The 22,398-nt window shown below is 38.4% G+C and overlaps 1 protein-coding gene across 2 annotated transcripts in view; it reads left to right on the top strand.

The window, feature by feature from the left end:
* Positions 1 to 197: 197 nt before the first annotated feature.
* The window catches only part of AGBL3 (AGBL carboxypeptidase 3), a 31,629-nt gene continuing 9,428 nt past the window's right edge, over positions 198 to 22,398 (top strand). Inside the window, exons 1-15 of one of the 2 annotated variants that reach the window (XM_053405849.1) lie at positions 198 to 390; positions 4,996 to 5,100; positions 5,940 to 6,000; positions 7,023 to 7,208; positions 10,476 to 10,583; positions 12,056 to 12,203; positions 12,944 to 13,726; positions 16,043 to 16,208; positions 16,621 to 16,747; positions 17,739 to 17,839; positions 17,982 to 18,061; positions 18,233 to 18,281; positions 20,032 to 20,130; positions 20,487 to 20,555; positions 21,067 to 21,180. In XM_053405849.1, coding sequence (XP_053261824.1) covers positions 5,035 to 5,100; positions 5,940 to 6,000; positions 7,023 to 7,208; positions 10,476 to 10,583; positions 12,056 to 12,203; positions 12,944 to 13,726; positions 16,043 to 16,208; positions 16,621 to 16,747; positions 17,739 to 17,839; positions 17,982 to 18,061; positions 18,233 to 18,281; positions 20,032 to 20,130; positions 20,487 to 20,555; positions 21,067 to 21,180 — 2,157 coding nt within the window. In that variant the 5' untranslated portion in view covers positions 198 to 390; positions 4,996 to 5,034. Of the gene's footprint in view, positions 391 to 4,995; positions 5,101 to 5,939; positions 6,001 to 7,022; positions 7,209 to 10,475; positions 10,584 to 12,055; positions 12,204 to 12,943; positions 13,727 to 16,042; positions 16,209 to 16,620; positions 16,748 to 17,738; positions 17,840 to 17,981; positions 18,062 to 18,232; positions 18,282 to 20,031; positions 20,131 to 20,486; positions 20,556 to 21,066; positions 21,181 to 22,398 lie in introns of those variants that run through there. The other variant, XM_053405850.1, reaches the window with a different exon arrangement.

Below are 22,398 nucleotides of genomic sequence, written 5' to 3'. Positions count from 1 at the left end.
GGAACCTCACCTGTTGAGTTTCTTCCACTCACACGACAGTGATAGGAACAGGGAGGCTGTCAAATAGCAGATCTAAACAGAGGAAGGGGATGGTGGGACCAGCAGAGAACGGGGGAGCGGCCACAGTTCCACCCAGGAACAGAGCGGTTCGCGGTTGCCGTGGCAACGTCTTTTCTCGGCCTCCTCCGCTCGGAGCAGCAGCCCCGCCGCCATCACTGGCCCGAAGAGGCTGCCGAGGCCACGCCCTCGCTGCGCTGCGCTTTGACTTGGCGGCTGGGCTTTTCCGCCAAGGGCGGGGTTGAGGTTTAGCCATGCGGGGTTAGGGACTTCCCGGCTCCTCCCCACCCCACCCCCGAACCCGGGAATCAACATTCACACGTTAATTCAAAGGTGAGGGAGGAGCGGGCATGAATGGTGTGCGGGCAACGGAAGGGCGTCTGTGGCACTGAAAGGCGGGTAGGCAGAAATGGGCGGGGGGGGGGGAGACCAGTTGCAGCTCTCCAGGAACGTGGGAATAGGTGCCTCTTGGCTCCTGACACGTATGTTTGTGACATTTACCGAGCCTTGTTGCTCTGGCAGGGGGGATGGTGTTTATAATGGGATAGGTGCTCCTCATACCCGCCGTTTGTTTGTTTTTTTTGATTCTCTTTTGCAGCGTCCACATGACGTCGTTGGCATCAAAATGCCAGCCTTTTATTCCTTCCCATTTAATCCAGGCCTACTTTTTTCCCCTGAGGAAAATCCTGTACGTCCTTTGTTTTTAAACAACTGGTTGCCAACCTGTTTGCGATACCGCAGTGACCCATTTTCAGTATTAAGCCCTCGTCTGGAAGCGCCCAAGCTTGGCAGTTCAGGGTAAACTCAGTGGTGCGCTGAAATAATTTTAGTTTCTGGCTATAATGGTGAGCGGAGGGGAATTGATAAAGCGTATTATTACTTTACTAACTTCAAAATATGCTTATCCAGTACAGTACTGCTGTATTTGGGGGCACTTCTCATTCTGTTAAATAGTGCCGTGGAATTCATTCCCCAGGTGATACCACTGGGCAAACCTTTGCACTGGGGCTGGAGGTGGAGAAAACATTCCAGGGGCCACAATCACTTTTCAAGGGCCATATGCAAGTGGTTGGTGGGGCCAGAGGCCTTTTCTGTCATCCATCCAAACAGGCAAAAATGCTGAGGTTGTAAAGCGGGGCCTGGGGAGAGTTTATAGACCTGGAGGGCCAGTATTGGCCCCTAGGCCTATAGTTCCCAAACACGGCTTTGTGTATCTGTTTGTGTGCACATTGTCGCATTTGGGGTACTGGAGATGCTTACATAGTGCATTTGAGGCGAGGTCCAGCTTTCTACCCATGCACGGGACTTGCCAGTATGCTAGTTTGCCTCCATGCATTCCTCCTTAACCGAAAACAACTGTTGAACCTTTATCACATGTCTGAAATAGCATTTTAGTGGAAATGCTGACCGTGTCTTACAGCCTGAGGGCTGAGAAAAACTGTGATTGCTTAAATTCTTCCTAGAATATGCCTCTCATTCCAGAATATTTCTTTTCTACAGTACAGTACTCTGAAATAAAGGCCAAAACTCTAGAAGTGTCCCTCATTTTGAAATTTTGAGTGGTACCTGGTTGTAGCTGAATAATTTAAGTGGTACCTGGTTGTAGCTGAATAAATAATAAGTGCACAGAATGAGTGTGGGCTAAAACTCTTCATCCTTTGCTTTTACAGTCATCCTTGTCAAATGTGACCTTTATTGGCAACAATATTGATTAACTTTTGCCTAGCAAAACAAGAAAGTGTTTGTGGTGCTCCTTGACTGCTTATTGGCAGATTAAGAGCAACATAGGTTCTTGCTGTCTGTTAATATTTCTTTTCCTTCTTCCCATCCTTTGTTTTTACAGCTGTTATGATTTCCTCATGTGGGTGGGTTCTGGGGATTGGAAATTGTTTCCCATTTTTAATAGCTCTGTCTTATACAGACAGGGCACAAGGATAGGCAAGCTTTATTGCCCCTTTTCATTCTGGTCAGGGAGGCTGTGAAGATGATACATCTCAGCAAAATGTTTGATTTTCAAAGTGATACATTTCCTACATTACTGAGGAAAATAAATCTTAACACACAGCAAAACCACATACTATGTTGTCCATAATCTGCCTGTAAGCAGAGAAGGTAGCATCAGACACATACTATTGTTTTGCAAAAATAAATCAATAGGTATTGTCAATAATCTGCTCATGAGTAGAATCAGTTAACAACTAGAATTCAAAACTTTTGGAGGAGTAATTCAGTGTGTCTTCATAACATGTTACACTGCTTTTGGCTCACGCTGACAAAAAATTACGTTGCTTCATCAGTAATGGCCCCCCACTCCACATGTAAACTGCCTGGCAGAGGGCACAGATGGCTCTTTGCCTTTGACAGAATTTGTGCAGTTGATATGCACTGTGAAAGCAACATTTCCTTCTCTTCATTGTGCTACATCAGCCCAGTGTATTGTTGATGTTCCCTTAGCATTATTCAAGACCTTTGCTTTCAACATTGAAAATGAGTGGCTTATGTCTGTGAAATCTGGGACCTCACCCGCAGAAGCCATAGCAGTTAAAAGGAGGAATATGAAAGGAGAGTGGCCCACGTACCAATTATTACTAGAAGTGGATAAAGATGAGCCAACTTTGAAGAAACATGATGAAATCAAAAACCACCTCTTAGATTGGCTCCAATATTTTCAGTTAAATCAAAGATTGTGTATAGATAAGAAAGAAGGTCTTGCAAAAGAAACATCCAAATTCGAAAAAGAGTTAACTCACAATAAAGGAAAACACATTTCACGAATTTACGACTATTTATTAGAATGGGAAGTAAAAGAGGAACAAGTTAAAGTAGTAATGGTGAGGTGGGTGCAGGACCTTGGATACAATATCTACATGGAACAATGGGAAAGATTATGGAGGACAGATACTAAATTCATGGCACCTTAGGGAAAACACTATAAAAATGCTATACAGATGGCACCACACCCCTTTAAAACTCTCTAAAATGTGTAAAGGCAGGTTGCCAATATGCTGGAGATGCAAAAAGGACATAGGGTCATATTTTCGTATCTGGTGGAACTGTGTAGTTATCCGTGAATTTTGAAATAACATCTATAGTGAATGTAAAAAACGATTCAAATTTACATTTGAAAAAAGACCAGAAATCTTCCTATTAGGTATACTACCAATAGAATTTAAAAAAATATATAAGACCATTGTTTATGTATGCAGTCACGGCAGCCAGAATAATAGTGGTAAGAAACTGGAAAAATGAAATCCTACCATGATTACAGAGTGGCAGACTCTTCTGATAGAATACCTGCAACTAGCAAAACTGATGGGAAGAATCAGAGGAGTGTCAAACCAGAAAGTGTACGGAGAATGGAAAATAATCAAAGAATAACTAAAATTGCATTGTACAAACAACAAGATACTTGCAGAACTAGATTGATACTTGTAAGCAAAAAGTGTATTAGATACCATATCAGATTACTTACATACATATATATATATATATATATATATATATATATATATATATATAATGAAATAACATAAATCTGTGCAAGAAAATATAGACAATACAGTATAAGCAGTATAATGAGAATTATTGGAAGTTTTACATTTTAACCTGTTATTTAATTGTAATATACTGTATTTTTTTTTTACTTTATTTTTTTCTTTATTGGTATTGCTTTTGCTTTGCATGATTTGTTATTTATGTATATATGTCTATGTGGGAAATTAATAAAGATTATTTTTTAAAAGAAAAAAAATCTGAGAAAGCTGACATAGGACTGTAGGAAACTGCCTTATACCGAGTCAGATTGTTGGCACATCTATTCTAGCTTAATATTATCTACATACTGATTGACAGTGTCTCTTCAGGATTTCAGATGGGGTATTTCCCATTCTTAAAGCGATGCCGGAAATTTAGTCTGTAATCTTTTGCATATAAGGCAGATGCTGTATCACTGAGCTTTCCAAAAGGATGGGAAGAAGGTCCATTCTGTGATTTTTCTCTCTTATGGTAAATAATGATGCAGTGTTTCATCATGAAGGACCAGCAATGGTTTGAGGTCTTATCCTCACTACATTTTTTTGGCAATAACATGGACTCTAGTCCACTAAAGCTTATACCATAATAAATTTGTAAGTCTTTAAAGTGCCACTAAACTATTGGTTGGCTTTGGTGGAAGAGACTTAACACATTTATCCCTCTGGGAATTAGAAGCTGTTTATCTGTATCAATGGCTACCCACAGTTATTTTTTGGGAATCTGCAGAAAAGATTAAATGGGAAAATGAAGATGTCAGAATCAAAGTCCCAATTATAATCATTCCAAAGCAATCAGCAGCATCTTCTATGTGGAACATTGTGCTTGAGTCTGCTTATTTTTGGCTGCCTGCAGCAACGTTACTTGTGTCAAAATGACTGACAATGGAAACAACTACCTCACTATATGGGTTGATCAAGGATAAACTTCGCCAGGAAGATGTATAGTAGTAATGTTTTCATCAACTTCTCAGAATCTGTGTAGTTGGTGGGCAGCCATGCTCAGGGGCTCTTGTGCCATCCAAGAAGGCCTGAGACTGTTGTTTTTGATACACATCCTACATAGCATCAAAAAACAAGGGCAAATTATAATTGTAACTGTGCATAGCGAAATTACAATAAACAGATAATCTGGAGATTTATGCTTTGTTCACTTATAAACCTATTAGGTGATACATAGGGCAATAATAGAACTCACACAGCCTATGCTTAAAATGTAAAAATGCCTCTGAGTTGGAAAAGTGTTATTTCATTATATAAATACTACTTAGTCAAAATGATTGGTGCCATGTAACATCTAAAAAACCCACAGGATTCTGGGGTTCTAATGCCTCCTTTTTGTTTGTGACAAGAGCTGTAGTCAAAGTTGCTATAGAGTTCAAACAGTTGATTTTTATGTGTTTTACAGTCTGTGGAGGAAAAATAAAAGGCCTGGTTTCAGGAGATTATGTCCGAAGATTCAGATAAGGACAAGCAGCACATAGAACAAATAACCAGTGATGATTACAATTCGGTATGCTCCGTCTTCAGTTTTATACATTATTCTAGAAGATATTACCTATTTCTTGTAATGTTTGATTTGTTAAAGAAAATTTAGTTTGCCATCCCTGAATGGGAATATCCATGCCAGAGGAAACATGGTCTAGCTGGTGTGTTGTGGTGGTTAGAGTGTTGAACCTAGGAGACCAGGGTTCGAATTCCGATGTAGCCATGGGTGGCCTTGGGCCAGTCATTGTTTCTCAACCTAATGTACCTCACAGTGTTGTTGTGAAGATAAAATAGAGAGAAGGGAAATCATGTACTTCATTCCAAGTATTGATTTTCACAACTGACTACTAAGGAGCATTTATAATCATTCTGGCCCTATTAATCCTCTCACATGTTTCCAAATTCACAGCAGGATATTATGCAGTGAGCAGTTATCATAATTCATTGGACTCATGCACAACAGATTCAGCAGAAGTTTAGAAGTCTATACAGACTTTGGGGGTGGGGGGGAAACCAACTCATTTATCTGACTTACAAGGGAGGCATTACTTGCATCTTTGCTCACAATCCAACAATTCTTGCTATACTGTTTATTAAACTGTTTATTTAAGGTCTCTAATGGTGTGTCTATTTTTCATATTTTAAAGCCTGCAATCTGTTCTCTTTCATGATGATACCCTCTTGATTTCATTTGCACTGTAGTACAAAGTTAGCAAAAATAAACAATTCAATTATTTCTTTATTTAGAATCATAATGGTCACTGTTATTGAGTGCAGTGTCCCATTTCAGATATTTTTGTCCACTTTCCGTGTGCAAGAAACACGTGACCTTACTTTCTGTTGTATTTTTCTGTTGTTTTTTAGGACGAAGATCCCTTTAACCCATTTTTAACAGAAGATCTTGAGCGGTGTGCCTTTTATGCAGGTCTGAATATCGTTGTTCATTGTCAAACTAGTGAATTGAAATGCATTTGGGTAGAGAAGAATTAGCGGCTAGGTGGAACACAGCAAAGTTCTAGCATGCAGTGTTGCAAAAAACATCTAAAGAAATCATGTTTAGTGTCAGACATGAGGATAACTCGCTGTTAAAATCTAGTAGTGGTATAATATCGATATTTATATGTGGCAATAATCTTTTTGTGATCTGTACAGGCGACTCCCTGCTTAAGCAGTGAAATGTGCATAAGTGGAAGCCCCCAGGAGAGTCTTCATGGCTTGCGATGAGACCCTCCCCAGAGCCGGAAGAGGGTGTCATCTTTGGGCTCTGGGAAAGGTCTCCTCATGAGCCAGGAAGTCCTTTCCACACTACTGGGTTGCTGGCGCTGCGTGTGTGCAAGTAGATCACACACAAGTGGGGAATTGTCTGCGATGTAATGATGGCATGAGGAGAGTTCTTGAAGCTGGAGGCATAAAGTAGCCACCCTAAAAAGGGTATGTGCTAATAGAAATGAAGAAATAATAGCACTTGCAAAACAGAACAGAACCACACACCTAAGTATTTTGAAAGCAAATTCTGCATTTTCTTCCTTAAACAAAATTGATAAGAGAGCCGTGGACCAGTTTATAAATTACTATAAAAACATAGTTGCTACGTTTTGCAATGTTGTGTTCTTATACAGATTGATATTTTGGTGTTTTTAATGCCCAGCAGCTGCAAATGAACTTTGTGTTTTAATGATCTTGTTATTTTATAGCTTGTTTGTGGTTATTTGTATATGCTTGCTTTATTGTTGCTTCTTCATGTTCTGTAAGATAGAAGCCCTGGGCTCCTTTTGGAGGAAAGGCAATTCATACATACAATAAAAAAATAAATGCAGTACAGAAATCATGTCAGATAGGCAGATGAGATTATTCTTTTCAATTGTATCAGACAACTTGGCTGTCTAATTTAAGTTATCCAAGGCAAAACGAGTCAATGCCTTCTCTCCCCCCCCCCCAATCTTATAGATTCTTTTTATGATCAACTTTTGCCACGGACCACACAGATTTTATTGGAATATAACTCGGGGAAATGGGTGCCACGGCTTCGTGAACCACGAGATTTATACGGCCTGTCTCCTGCAGCTGGACACCTGAATCTAGTACGCTGGCCCCATGAGTATGAAGTTATCAGAGAGAAAATTGAGCATATTGGTAAATGATATTAAAAGTGTGTTCTGATGTGATAGTTTTGTAGCTAGTTATTAAAACAATAGTTTCCTAAATTATAATTTCTATAGCAAAGCATTTTATAATCCTTGCTGCAGTCAGTTAAAATTTTGAAAACCTTATATTGAAGAAAGTGTGGAATACATACAGTATTACCTTGAATGTTAAAAGGAAAGGACAACAGAACCTAAATAGCCTTATAAATGAATGTGCCCTTAACTTTCATATAAAGAAAGCCACACACCCTTAATTAACAGTATCATTCCACCCTTTAGTTTCATTAGTTGAATGAGAATAGGATTGAGACTATATGCATAGGATCCAACTGTAATGTTTAAAAATAGAAGAGCCCTGATGGTTCAGACCAAAGGCATATCTAGTTCAGCATCCTGTTTCCACTGGATAGTTGCCAATAGTCTGCAGTGCAGTAACATTTGACTTCAGAACTTATTTATGATTTCCCTTTTTTATACAAATTGCCTACTTTTTAAAGAAAAGTTAACCGGGTCAACCCTCTTCAGAACACTTGTGGGTTATTAATACGTCAATAAAAGAAGCTAAGCTAGAAGGTCTACTGTTATTGAGAAGTTACTGAAATGCAAGCGTGGGATGTAGAACAAATGCAAAAGGAGATGTAGAACTGGAGGAGCACATGGCTAAAAACATTAAGAGCAAAAATTAAATACATTGGAAGCAAGAAATCAGATAGGAGTCAGTATATTGAATGACAGGAGAGTTTAAAGGTAGGAGAATACATAGATTTCACAGCAGCAGAATGAAGCCGGTGCATCCGACTTCACAATGAAATATGTAGGGCACAGATCAGTGCTTCTGAGCTTTTTCAGGAAAATGTCTGAGGAACTGAGGCAGATAGTGATCGTAAGATATTAAGTTATGGGCCTTATTTGCACATTTAAAAAAATTATCAAATCCCCAGTTCTGCATGGTACCCATCCATGAGTTTCTCAAGAACTCAAATGTGAAAATGCTGAGCTTTTAACAAAAGTAAGTTACTTAACCCTAAATTGACCTCAATACCAGCCCAGCCTTTATTCTTGTTTTAAAGATAAGTAACAAAAGCTGGGGAATTGTTACGTTTTCAATTCCACTTGGTTTTCCAATTGGATAGTAGTGGTTATTTTTATAAGTGCATTATGATAGAACTGGATTATTTGTGTAATAGGAATTATGCTTTGAGTTGAACCTTACTCTGTCATAGAAATAATAAGTGGAGATCAGTTGTCTTAAAAATCATATACTTATGTAGCTGATAACAGAAGGCCCTTCAAAATCTTAATTAAGTCACTATTTGTAATCATGGATGGATACCATGTTGTTGTTTGTTGCTCCTTTCAGCTCGATTTCTAAATAACTTTAGCTCCTATACATTATTATCACAAGGTTGCATTAGCCAAAGGGTTCTGTTATTTACCAGATAAGTTAAAATGTGGATAAATATGCCAGCAACTAATATAAAGCTGAGGCTCCCAAAACTATAAATATTATTTTGTACTCACATCAAATTTTAGCTCTTTCGCACCATATTTTCCAACTCTAAAGTAGAAACAAATGTAATTTTAATATAAACTGACATCTGTTAACTCTCAGCAACAGTTAGGATCAGATTGCTGTTTGTTTATAATCCAACATGTGAAGATGTTTTAAATTAAGGCATAAGTATTAACTTAAAGCATTGGTATTTTCATAATAGGACAATTTTGAATGCCTGCTACAAAATGAAAATGAAATGTTATCATAAAGATACAGAGATAGTCTTAAGAAATTAAGGTCTATCACATATTAAAAGACCATATGTGTAATTGTCTATCATATCCTGTCTGCTTTGGTGAGGCTTCATCCATTTCAGTGGGGATTTCAAGTTGAATCATTTTTGTGCAAGTTTTTTTCTTGTTCCAAAGTTTGTGGTCTGATACTGACACCTTCTGGAAAAAGCATCCTTCTGCTCTTGAAAAATAATTTCATGAGGAAATGCTTGAAAAACCTTGGAGGTATTCATATAACGTAATGAATCTGTGAACTAGATCAGAGTAATCCATACCTCTGATACATGAAGAGTGTATAGTTCTTATTCTTGAATAATGTTTCCTTTAATATGAACGAAATGATCCTTTCTTAGTTCAGGGACTCCTAAAGGTACATTATACTAAAGCAAAGTATAATATCTATAGAATCTGGGATTTAAAGAAATACACTTGACCAGCCAGTCACGTACATCAGTGGTTGTTTTCATTAAAGAATGAGGTCAATTCTTTGTAAAGCATCCTGAAGATGGTGATTTTATTATTAATAATAAGCATGTATACATATTAAAATACAACAATGTGTTTACACAATAATGTGTCTGTGAGAGGGGAATTATTGGTTTGTAAATGTTTTTATTTTATTATGTATTTTGTGTTCTCATTTTGTATTTTTATGTTATGAACTACCCTGTGATCTTCAGATGAAGGGCAGTATAATGAACAACAATAAGAAGAAGTATGCATGCACACGAAAGCTCATACCAATAACAAACTTAGTTGGTCTCTAAGGTGTTACTGGAAGGAATTTTTTTATTTTGTTTCGACTATGGCAGACCAACACGGCTACCTACCTGTAACTAGAAATATAGCAGATGTTTTGTTTCACATTTTCATCACAACAGTGCCCATTGCCAAAAGGAGATGCTGATGCTCAGTTTTTAAATTCTCTTGTGAGTTGTCTCATTGGCAGTGAGGAACTCTTGTAGTAACAACAGCAAATGTAAACTTGTACGTATTGCTTCTTTGGATCACAGCCACAGTGTTGACAACATACATGCATCTGCTATCCAAATTATGTATATGATGTAATAGAGAACAAGTAGCTGTCCAGATTTCAGTGGTGCAGGGTAATGATTTGGTTATAGATAAGGCTGAAGGTTCTTCTCATAGGCTACAAATGAATCTTGTTAACTTCTGGGGTGTGCATCTCTTTTGTTTCATCAATATTCTACTGTATTGTCCATGGCATTTACATCTTGATCATGAAACAGGAGATGACAGACTATCAGCATTTCCATTTAAAAAATAGATTAAATGTATCTTATCAATAGTAGCCAGCCACAAAGGGATTTTTAAGGCAACACTTCCTTACTGTTTAACAATGCATAAATATAAAGCTAATTTTATGATTTTTGGTTGCATGCCACACAATGAGTGTTTTGAATTAACAGCTATAATTAAATATTATTTATTTGTTTTGTTTTTCCAGAGTGGGTTCCCCCTCAGCCAGAGCCACTATACAGCCCAACATGTCTGGAGACTGAGCCTCTTTGCACAGACCCCGGAGAGGGTGCTGTGGTGTATCTAGCAGATGGAGGTCTGAGCACATTTCATTACTGAGTGCATAATACTTGAAGCATAACCATGTTTGTGATATTAAATGGTTTTCAATAGAAAAAGATACGTAGTACTATCTTAGAAGTTCCTGAAAAAGAGAAACTGGAGAGCAAAAGACCAAGATCTACAACTTTTTTAAAAGTTGCAAGTATTTATTTAGAATACAAAAACCACTCAAAATGCACATGTGTTGAAATATAATGGCAGACAGTGGTTGTTACTGAGCAATTAACAGGCTGTTATCCTAAAGATAATGTCATGGGCAACTAGTTGCATATACTTTCTGGTGGCCCCAGATGACAGAAGGCTCATTCTGTATGTATAAGAAACTTCAGTATCCATCTGGGGCTACACTGAGCATCAAAATGAAGATACAAATACGCAGTTAAGTGTGAATGTGCATTTGTTTTAAGCTACACACATGTATAATCTGCAGCTGCATGCAGATGTGGTTTTTTGAATTGGGGAGATTAACATGGGAGCAAGTCCTATCGAATTCAGCAGAATTCACGTTCATTGACATAATGTGTGTAACTGTCCTCTCTCTGGCCCACAATTCTGGATTCCAGAAATCCCGAAAGCTTTATTAAAGAGTTCCGTACACAATCTCTGCATCAGCTCAAGATACAGGTTACAAGGTTAAAAGGCACATCAACAGAGTCTAGGATACATGGCTAGACATAAGTGAAGACATTGTTCCAACACATGTTGTGCACCTTCCACTCCGGAGCTCATAATTCATGTAGTTTCCCTCCCAAGCAAGAAGACTGAGCTTGCAGGTATGTGCTCCTGTGGGGATGGATCTGTTTGCACTTGCACTGTCAGTGGCATGCTCTTGACAATGAAACTTGAGTCCAGGCCTGCAATCTGGTTGGCTCCATTCATTGACTGGCCAGCTCCTCTATTATTGTGGGAACCTTAACTCTCAGAAAGCCGGGTGGGGTTCCTCATCCCCTTCTAGAACATCTGATAGCCCCAGGTCAGGGTCCCCCTCCACATCATTGCATGAGCTTTCTCAGCCTTTTCATCTGACCGATTACCACCCCATCCCACTTGGTGGCATGGGGCCCGTGACAGTAGCTGATATTTTGAGGCAAAAATATTATTACATAACACATATGAAAGTTAGTGTAAGCATTAATAAAACACTGCAGGATTGAACAAAGGCAGTGACACTTGCTTAAAGGGATGCCATATACAGAGGCTATATTCAGATGCTGGATATATAAACCCAATAGCTACCATTTTAAACAGCTGTCTATATGATACTGAATGCTTCTTGACCAAGTTTTAGTTTTGAAGTTCCTAAGGGAAATCAGGCAATTCTGCAGTGGCACTAGGACACCACCAAGTGGATAGTCTCTGAGTGACCCCCTCCCTTCTTGCACAGAATATTTTTCTAATAGTAATTCACAACTGAATAATAATTGTATATTTTGCTTCTCTCACTAGCTGATAAAGAGTCCAGCTTTATGTATTCTCGAATAGGGGGGAGCTTCCCCTCAAAGCAGGTGCTTCCTCAATCATGGGATGACTGGGACAATACTTTGATCTTTGAAGCACGATTTGAAAGTGGCAATCTGCAAAAGGTGGTCAAAATGTAGGTTGCTCACCATTTCCCTTTGATTTGCAGGAGTAGTTGCTGGTTTCCGTCTGCATTTGTTCTGGCATTAAAGGGTGATATCCAACTAAGTAATTACTTGAAGTAGTCACATTGAAATCAGTAGGTTGACTACTTAGACTGAGTATGGATATCACCTGTACTCTTGTTTTGGCAGACCTGGATTAATAGCTTAGAAAACTTGAAATACAGATATCCATATACACTTGCAGGAAAGTTTGTATTGGCTTATTAGAATCCCAGAATCACACAAAGAGGACTAATTTCTGACCACTCGGCACCTGTACAAAATATAGACAGTCAGGACCACAAAAACACTCCAAATGTGTGAATTGGTATGTAATCATATGTGAATCAAAATAAAGCAGTAAGAAAGAAACAGCTAATGAACATAATTGTAAAATGCAATATATATTGAAAGACATAAGAGAATATAACTTAACTGCTCATTCAAGACATCTGAAAATTTGATCTATGCTCACCATAAAGATCATGTGGACTATTTTTAAAATACAAATATGTGCATGAACAAGTTCCTTATAAGTTTGTTATAGGCAACAAAATCTACAAACAATTTTTTGTGAAAGAAATTTGGGTTTAAAAAGATACATTTGAAATAAGAGAGATAAAGGAGCAGCATATATCATGTTTCATAACTGTGCCTGAATGCCCAACAGTATATTTTATACTAAAATACTTTTCTCCTTTTCCCATGCCAGTAGTGATTTTGAGTACCAGCTGACACTACGCACTGATCTCTACACAAATAAGCACACCCAGTGGTACTACTTCCAGGTCACCAACACCCAAGCAGGAATGCCCTACCGTTTCACCATTGTCAACTTCACCAAGCCAACAAGTTTGTATAATCGTGGTATGCGTCCGTTGCTGTATTCAGAAGCAGAAGCAAAGATCCACAAGGTGGGGTGGCAAAGGACAGGAGATGAAATCAAGTATTATAAAAACAATCTCGGCCAAGGTGGGCGCCAGTATTTTTCCCTGACATGGACGTTCCAGTTCCCGCATGACAGGGATACCTGCTATTTTGCCCACTGCTATCCTTACACTTACAGTAACCTGCAAGACTACCTAGCAAACATTGCTGGAGACCCAAGGCGGTCCAAGTTCTGCAAGATCCGCATCTTGTGCCATTCCCTGGCTAGGAACATAGTCTATGTTCTAACCATCACTAACCCCTTGCAAGATTTTCAGGAGGAAAAACGCAAGGCAGCGGTGATTTTGACTGCCAGGGTGCACCCAGGTGAAACGAATAGTTCCTGGGTGATGAAGGGCTTTCTGGATTACATTCTGGGGGATTCAAATAATGCCCAGTGGCTTCGGGACACTTTTGTTTTTAAGGTGGTACCAATGCTGAATCCAGATGGTGTGATTGTAGGCAATTACCGCTGCTCTTTAGCAGGCAGGGACTTAAACCGCAACTATAAATCGGATCTCAAGGAATCATTCCCTCCCATCTGGTGTACCCGCAGCATGATCAAAAGGTAAAAAGGTAACACCATCCCTCTTCTGTGTCCAGTATCACCACTCTTTGTTCATTATTATACCAATATTAATTAATACATAATGTGTATTCATCTTGTTGCATTGAACTTATTTTTTGTTGAAATTTTGTTGAAATTTTAGGTACCGTATTTTTCGCCCTATAGGACGCACTTTTTCCCCTCCAAAAATGAAGGGGAAATCTGTGTGGGTCCTATGGAGCGAATACAGGCTTTCGCTGAAGCTTGGAGAGCGAGAGGGGTCGGTGCGCACCGACCCCTCTCGCTCTCCAGGCTTCAGGAAGCTATCCGCTTCCCTAGGTTTTAGCAGCCTGCTGCCCGGCGTGTGGGGAACACTGAAGCAGAGCGCCCTGCACTTCGGGCAGACGTCGGGCAGCCCCACAAGCTCGGGGACAGCGGGGAGGCAGAGCGTCGCCATACCGCTGTTCCCCGACCTGGTTTGGATTCCCCGACCTGGTTTTGGGGGGGAAATAAAGGGGGGGAATTGCTGCTGCTGAGGACAGGCAGGACATGTGATAAAGTTAGAATTATAAAACCAGCGGCAGCTTCTCAAGCCCTCTTCCTTTCCCTGCCTAGCCTAGGATAGAGTATTCCTTCAGCTTCTGCTAGAATTCTATTGAAGACATTTTATCTTGTAATTATTAGCTTTTTCTCTATTTGCTCATCTTTAGCCCGTTCCTTTTTTGTTTTCACCTGATTCCCACTGTGTGTTTTAAAAAAGAGAAGACTAATTTAGTTGCTCTCTTTCCTGGTTTGGCTGTCTGTCTTTCATGCTTTCATCAGGAAAAGCCACTTCTGCTCCCTGTTTTCCCACGGGCATCTGGTGTGAAAACAAGATGCTGGACTAGATGGGCCATTGGCCTGATCTAGCAGGCTATTCTTATGCTCTTATATGTATAGAAATGCTCTGAGGGGATAGGGGAAACGAGCCCTGTGTGTTTCAAATATTTAATGTGTACATAGAGCTATCAGTGATCTTACAACTCCTGACCTCTCTTGCTGCATGGGATCTGGCATCAGTCCAGAACATGAGAGCCCATCAGGAAGTCTGGTTTTCTTTTTCTTATGTTTGTTTTCACTCTACCTACTTCCCTGGAAAAAAACCAAACTGCAGTCAAGGTGGTTTTTGAGTTGAGGGTTTAACGGCAGGTTTGTCTGGGTCTTAATTTGGACCATCTGTTTTGGGCTCAGATCTGGAAGTTAGCTTTGGGAAGTCGCATTTTCCTGAAGGCCTCCTACACACTGACCAGGAAATGAAACTTGTTAGTCATTGTGTGTGTGGGTTCTGGTGGGCATGCAGGAGGCCTCCTTCTCCACCCTGGCTTAGTACAGATGACACTAGTCATCACTGGTTTTTGAATGTTTTAAATTACCTGTTTTAACGGTCTTTTACTGATAATTTTTATTTAATGTAACCTTCTTTGAGGTTTTATTATGATAAAGCAGAACAAACATTTTATTAAATGTAAAATGAAATAAAAATAAATCATCTTAGTCTTTGGGGGTTTGGTCCTTCCAGTTTAAACCATGCCTTTTTTTGCGGTGTTTTTCTTTCCTTTCTGTATGTGTTTGTTTGTTTGTTCCTTCAGTCATACACTCTCTCTTTTTCTCTGTCTTTCAACAATGGTTGGAACTTGAGAGGGGCTGAGGAATTGGCTGTATAATTCTAACTTATTCATATGCTTCCTTCCTTCCTTCCTTCCTTCCTTCCTTCCTTCCTTCCTGGTGATGGGTTTAACACATTGTTTCCATGGAAGACTCCTGCAAGCCACTGGAAGGGAATATCCACAGTGAAGTAACCAGTGTTCCATTCTAACGAACATAGACTGGAAAGACCAACCTCTGGAGAAGGAAGGGAATTCCCCTATACCAATAAAGGGGACTATTTTCCTCAAGAAAGCTCTTTAATCTTCTGTTAACTGTGTTTTTCACATAATGACAGCAACTTTTGTGATAGTTCCGTTTTTTAAACATTTGTCACGTGTCGGCTGCAATGGAAAAAGCATTTTAATATTGTGCATTTAGTATCTGTCATTGGAAAGGAAAGGCAGTGATGGCCTAATAGGTGCAACTCAGCTCTTATTGGACTCAAGGGAAAAGCTCCCCTGACACTAATGCAGCTAACCAATGCAGCTAACCAGTGCAGGTTGTTCCAGTAGAAAAACAATCTGTCAAGCAATGATCATCTTTAATACCTTTAAGAGATTTCCTACAATTGTTATCATAACCCAAAAAATCAAGAGTGTCTGATTTGCAGAAACCAAAGCTGCTCTTATTTAACTTTCTACCTTGTTACAGAATGATGGGAGAGCGCAAGGTTCTCCTATATTGTGACCTTCATGGTCATAGCAGAAAAGAGAATGTCTTCATGTATGGCTGTGAAAAACGAGATCATCAAGAAGAAGGGGCAGGCTTACATCAGCGCGTTTTCCCTCTCATTATGAGCAAACGTTGTCCCGATAAAGTAAGCTGACATTTAACATTAATATGTAAGAAATCATCTCTTTCTGTACATTAAAAATTTGCTAAATCACTTGACAGTTTTCTAAGTTGTTTCAATGTAAGAAGTTTGTGCTTTAAAAATAAGGGATTATATTGCGATAGTTGTTAAACATACTAGGAGCTTCCTTAGTGAGTCCCTTTAGGAGCATGTACCATGACATGAAGTTATTATATCATGCACTTCCTTCTGCCCCTGCCCTCTACCCCACATCTGTAACAGCCTATAATGCACAGTGGGCAAGAGGACATGAATGACTTGACAAACTATGTGTTGAGGAAGACTGTGGCACAGGGAGGTCATTTCTGGGCACAGCTGTATAGTTTTGGCCTCGTTGCAAAAGCGCAGTAGTAATTCCACTTCTCTCTTTGTTAAGTTCTCGTTCCAAGATTGCAATTTCAAGATACAAAAAGCTAGAGAAGGGACAGGTCGAATAGTGATGTGGAAGATGGGCATCAGCAACAGCTATACCTTAGAAGTTACTTTCTGTGGGTCTAAACTGGGTAAGGCAAATATAGTTTTTCTCTAGAATATATTTAAAGCATTCAAAGAAGTCTCATGTCTTGTAGCTGCAGATTCTTTAAGAGATAATGTGAGCTTACTGTGTTTGACAGATAAATACTACATAGGAAGACATGTTGAAATGTTAATGTTATAGGTGTATATTAAAATTGCATTTGGCCCAAGAAATAGTGGTTGTGGGTACCAAATGTAACAATTACAGGGAGTAAATGACTACAGAAGGGTGAGATTTTGGCTAATGAGTTTAAAACTGAGTTTATGCTTACCTGAAAGTCAGTTAAGCTGTATTTACACAGCAGACTAGTTTAACAGTGATTCCCTCTTTGGGTATTGTAGTTCTTTGAAGTTGGGTAGGTAGGAATCTCTAACACAGAATTCTCACACTTTCACAACTTTGAAACTGTGGTTGTTGAACTGATATCAAATATTTATCTACCTTATACTGAAGATGTGTCCTTGTGAAGGAATCAGACTAAGACTATTTAACAAGAAATAGCAATCTTTTATATAGTTTTGTGTGGAAATTATTGGTGTTAATTTGCATCCTACTGTCAACCTTAGATGGTAGAAAATAATGAGGGAAAGTGTGAATGTGAGGCAGACTAATCTGCAATGGAGCTAAGGCAGAAGTGTACTTGTTTGGTTTATCTGTGGATTGGGTTATTTTAAAAAAGGTAGCTGAATGTTATAATTGGAAAGCAAAGGGTATCATTGGAAAGGCAAAGGAATGGAGGTTCTCAAAAGGAACTATGGGAAGGAGTTTGGGAATATGGAATGTGAAAAGCCATTTGATGAACTTTTGAAAGTAAAAGATTTAAAATAAATATAAAATGTTTTGCTAACAAAGAAGTGTTATTGGTTTGGTAGCAGTCCAAATTAAATGTGGAATTCCATCAGTGGAATTAAAATCATTGCTGATATTGAATAGGACAATTATTTCTTCACTGGTGACTGCCCCCCCCCCTTTTCCAGGCAGTAGACATGGTACCCACTTTAGTACCAAGGATCTAGAATCCATAGGACACCATTTCTGTGGCTCACTGTTGGACTTCTGTAATAAAAAGAAGAGTAAGGTAATGCAAATAAACATTATTTCTTGCAGCAGTAATATCTGCAGCAATTATGTACTTAAAGGAATACAGTCAAAGTATTTATTATTATTTGGAAGTAGTGAGGCAGTAAATTTTATTGTTAACAGTGTGTGTTTTTCCTTAGTATAACGAGTGCCTGAATGAATTGGAGGAAATGCTGAAAAAGGGTGATCTATCTGCCTCTGTCAATGACAGAGATTCCAGGTAAAAGGACCTCTTCTAACAATTGTTTTATTTCTAGCTTGTTATTGAGGAAATCGGTGCCATGCTTTCCAGATGTGTTTGCGGAGCAGATAATTGATTTGTTGTGCAGACGAATTCTAGAAATCCATACTCTTGTAAATGAAAATAAACATAATTATTTTTCTTTTACAGTTCTGACAGTTCAGACTCCAATGAGGTTACCGTTAAACTAGAAGCCCAGGTACAATATACATTATCATCAAAAATTCAGCTTTAGTAAGATTTTACTTGAAATTAATTTCCTTGAAATGTAATATAATGATATACAGAACAGTATACTGATGTTTAGTTGCAATGTGTCAAAATAATATAGACACACCAGTTTTTTAATCATAAGAAATATACTGGAAAACAAAAAGAAACAACTAGCAGTAGCAGTGCTTGATTTATAATGTAGAACACAACTACTTTATAATATCAGCTTGAATGGCAGATTTAGAATTCTTCATACTATCAGAAACACGCTTCTCAATATTAACTGACATACCAACTATTCTTCTGTAAATTGTATCTTCAGACAAAGGAATTTTCACAATCAAGGCTCAGGCAGGCTTAATTGATTTTTCCTGCTGTTGTATGTGGTTTTGTCTGTTGAGCAATCCATTCTGTCACTTGGTAAGATATAATTTGCATCTTATCTGAGACTTTTACTCATTTTTTGAAATATGTTCGCTGGTATTTCTGCTGTTCCAAAAGCCTTTCAAAATATTGAATCTTCTTGTTCACCAGATTTCCGTGTTTTGACAGCAGACATCTTGTCATCTTTAGGGCCATGTTGGAATTGGAAAGCTTCTGGCCACAGATCAAACACATAGGCTGAGGGACGTTTTCATCTCCAGCCCATGAGAAACTGAGACTCAGATAGATATCCACATATTGCTGACAAACGTGGATCACTAGGACTGTTTTCAGTATCACTTGATGCACTTATGCTCATTTTGAAAAGATGGCTATCCATATTCTGCAAATAAAAAAAAAATATTTTGATACTGTACTACACTACACTGAAATGTTTAACTATTTCTTGGATTGTCCTTGAAACTTTCCACCACATTTGCCATCCTTTCCTGCCAGAACCTCTGCTTTAAAGAGTCTTCTTGAACCAGACACAGCAGACCACAATATTGTTATTGTGAGTAGCAAGTGGTGGCACCTAGTTTTGCTCTACTTGTCTCCCTGCACAGCAAGATCAGTTCTGTCTTCTAAGAGGCCCAGCTCCCATCATCACTGAGGGAGGTGGGATGAGGCAAGAAGCAGCTGGCTGGGCACAGGCCTTGCCTCCCTCTCCCAAGACTTATAGCATGCACTTCTTGTTAGTTGGGGACATATGAAAGGTGCAGAATAGGTGGGGCTGGACAAGACATACACACATACTGTGAGTGATAAATCAGAAATCAAATGTGGGGAACATATGCTCAAAGAGGTAAAGATGTCATGCTAAAAAGTCATTTCATTTAGGGGGAAACTAAGCATTTCAAGAAATATTACTTTGGTGCTACTGACAAAAATAGAAACCTCAAAATAATAGTCTTCATCTCTATCAATAACATCTGATACAATTTACCCCATCCCTTGGCTGACATTGTTACACAGTGTTTCCACCCCAGTCCAGTCATTGGGGTGCATTGGGCTGCAGCCACTGATGTGGAGGAGGGTGAGGAGATGCACATTATATTTTCAGGAAATCAGGATGAATTGTGTTAGATTTTATTGAGGAGGATTTGGGATGTGAAATGGGGGCATGTCTGCCATTTAGTTGTTCAACATCTAGTTGACACAACATCTAGTTGTTCCCTTAAATCCTTTTGAGTTACTAAGATATAAGAATAAAATGTAAAGGTTAAATAAAGAAGAAATATATAATGTAGATAACTGTAATCCTATTAAACCCAGATATACATTTTAATTTGTTTGTTTGTTTTGCTTGTTAGGCAAAACCAAGAAAGAAGTATCTGAAAACCAAGAAAGAAAGGAGTGCCTTTCTGGTGTCATCAGGAAGAAGATTTTCCAAGCAACCCCATGAATCAATTGTAAAGCATTATTATTATTATTATTATTATTATTATTATCATCACTAGGTATTAATGAGATTAGTAGGGTTGACCTTCAGGATTCTATCCATCATAAGACCAGGAACAGACCTTATTCTTCGCCTCTTAGATCCATCACAATAAAGTTATAGACTGAACTAGGAAGATCCAGTACTTATTTGAGCAGACTGGTGCAGTTCAAAAAAGGTGTCTTCAGTACTTTCTTTTGTGGAAATAGAAGGAAAGTGCATTTTGAAAATTCCTGAAATATTATGAGAGTATTTTGTTTACTTTTGCATCCTTTTAAGTATAATAGTGTCTCTTATAAATACAGCAATCCCTTTCTTCCTGTTTAGAGTGAAACCAAAAAATCAGAAGAATCTTCCCACAGAATTTCCAAGAGCCATGAACAAATTATAAAAAGTGTAAGGATTTCTATGTTTTGTGAAAGATCTGTTGTCCTTTTGTGATCAGAATAGGATTATACAGTATACAGCACAATAGTTAACTGACAGCAAACATTAGTCAGTCAAATCTCCTGCTTATATGAATTCTAAGGTATACCCATAGGAATATATTTGAAATGTTTGATATTTTTAGTAGCTGTTTATAATTGCTCTTTTCCTCAAGTATTCAGACAAGTGAAGGTTTATACTTTGGGATAAGTATAAACTTCTTTTTTTCTTTTTTTAAAGGCTTTTTGCAGTACTGTTACAGTTACTACTAATAACTGTGAAATATAGTTATTCACCAAATCAGCAAGGGGCAGGCTTCTGCTGGGGGAAGGCAGAACCTCAGTTAATTGAGTACTTTCAATGCTTTCCAATAATTTTGTGCCCCACCCCCATTGGCTATGCCCATGCCATGGTATTATTTTAGTTCTTCCCATGTAAGTGAAGTGACTGGTAAGTAGTACATGTTTCTCTTTCTCCACAGACCCAGGTTTTTCAGAAACTGAAACCAATGGAGCTGCAAAACATACGAAAGGAAAAATATGAAATTACCAAGCAGACTGTAGAACCTTTGTCCAGAACACCCAATGCTAAAAAGGTTTGGCTGGCCCATTAATAGAATAATTTTCCAGATAATCAGAAAATGCATATAGCTTTATGTTAGTGACAACCAAAAGCAGAGTTTGACTTTGACATTAGGAAAAGCTAAAAGGATGCTGTGTCCTGTTGTTAAAGGGATATCTGACAATGTAACATTACCGCTTAAGATAATATGCGTGCTTTGCAATTTATTTATTTAATTAATTAATTACTGAAATAGAACAGCATTGTGGAACCCACTCTAGTTAAAAGAATCATAGTTCCTTTTACTTTGCACAACAGTGTTTGGACAGCAGACTGTAAGGTCACCTGCTGTTTCTTTTATATCCTAGAAGATGTTAATTTGAAAGAATCCGCTCATTCCTAGAAGTTGTTAACACCAAAGGTCCTTTACCTTTGTTTTAAGACTTTCAGTAAAAGTGATTTTAAAAAGCTTTGTAGCTTTATTCAGAACAATCAATGAAATACATTGAGTAATTATTTCTTTAACTTTTAGCAGGCAGGTATTCTGTTTTACAGAAATGCATTTTAAAGTATGGTCCAGTTTAAAAGAAAGGGATATAATTATATCTCAGTTCCCTGAAGAGCCTTTAGTTTCAGCGCAACAGGCAGTTTGATCATGCTTTTCTTCATTTGTGATTATCATAACATGTTCTGTGGCCCTTAGCTTCCCATATGTAGAAAGAGAAAGGATGGTGTGTCTTTAAACAAACAATTCTTATGAGATTATGCCTACAGATTCAGAGTATTCTAATGTGGAAGAATCTGCTCATTCCAGGGGTTAGTGGCTCAAAATTAAGAGCTATGGTAGACATTACATATAGGAAAAAATAAAGACAATACTCATAAATCCCAGATTGGAATCCACTAGTAATTCATTTCAAATTGGTTACACGGACCATCTGAAAGAAACCCAAAGCAAAATGGTGAGTGATTCAGATAAAACCAGAAAATATCAGGGATCGTGAAGGAAAAGAAACTAAGAGAACTTGCTCTGTCAACCCACTATGCGTACCTGTTAAGCCCTCTATGGATTAGTTTAATATGGTTTGAGCATCTTTTCACTGAACAAAAATATCCCACAACAACCCAAATCTAGAACTTGCTACAGGGACAGAAGCTCCATAAAACAGCAAATGTTTAAGAACAAGTGAACACAGCTGTTAATTTACTGCTGAGAGTCTTGGAAGGTCCTTTCCTGTGACCCCTGTTTCAG

This window comes from Podarcis raffonei, chromosome 10 (genome assembly GCF_027172205.1).
Source record: "Podarcis raffonei isolate rPodRaf1 chromosome 10, rPodRaf1.pri, whole genome shotgun sequence".
NCBI classification, from domain to species: Eukaryota; Metazoa; Chordata; class Lepidosauria; order Squamata; family Lacertidae; genus Podarcis; species Podarcis raffonei.
Note: the sequence above shows the minus strand (reverse complement) of the source record. Positions and strands in the feature narration are given on the sequence as shown.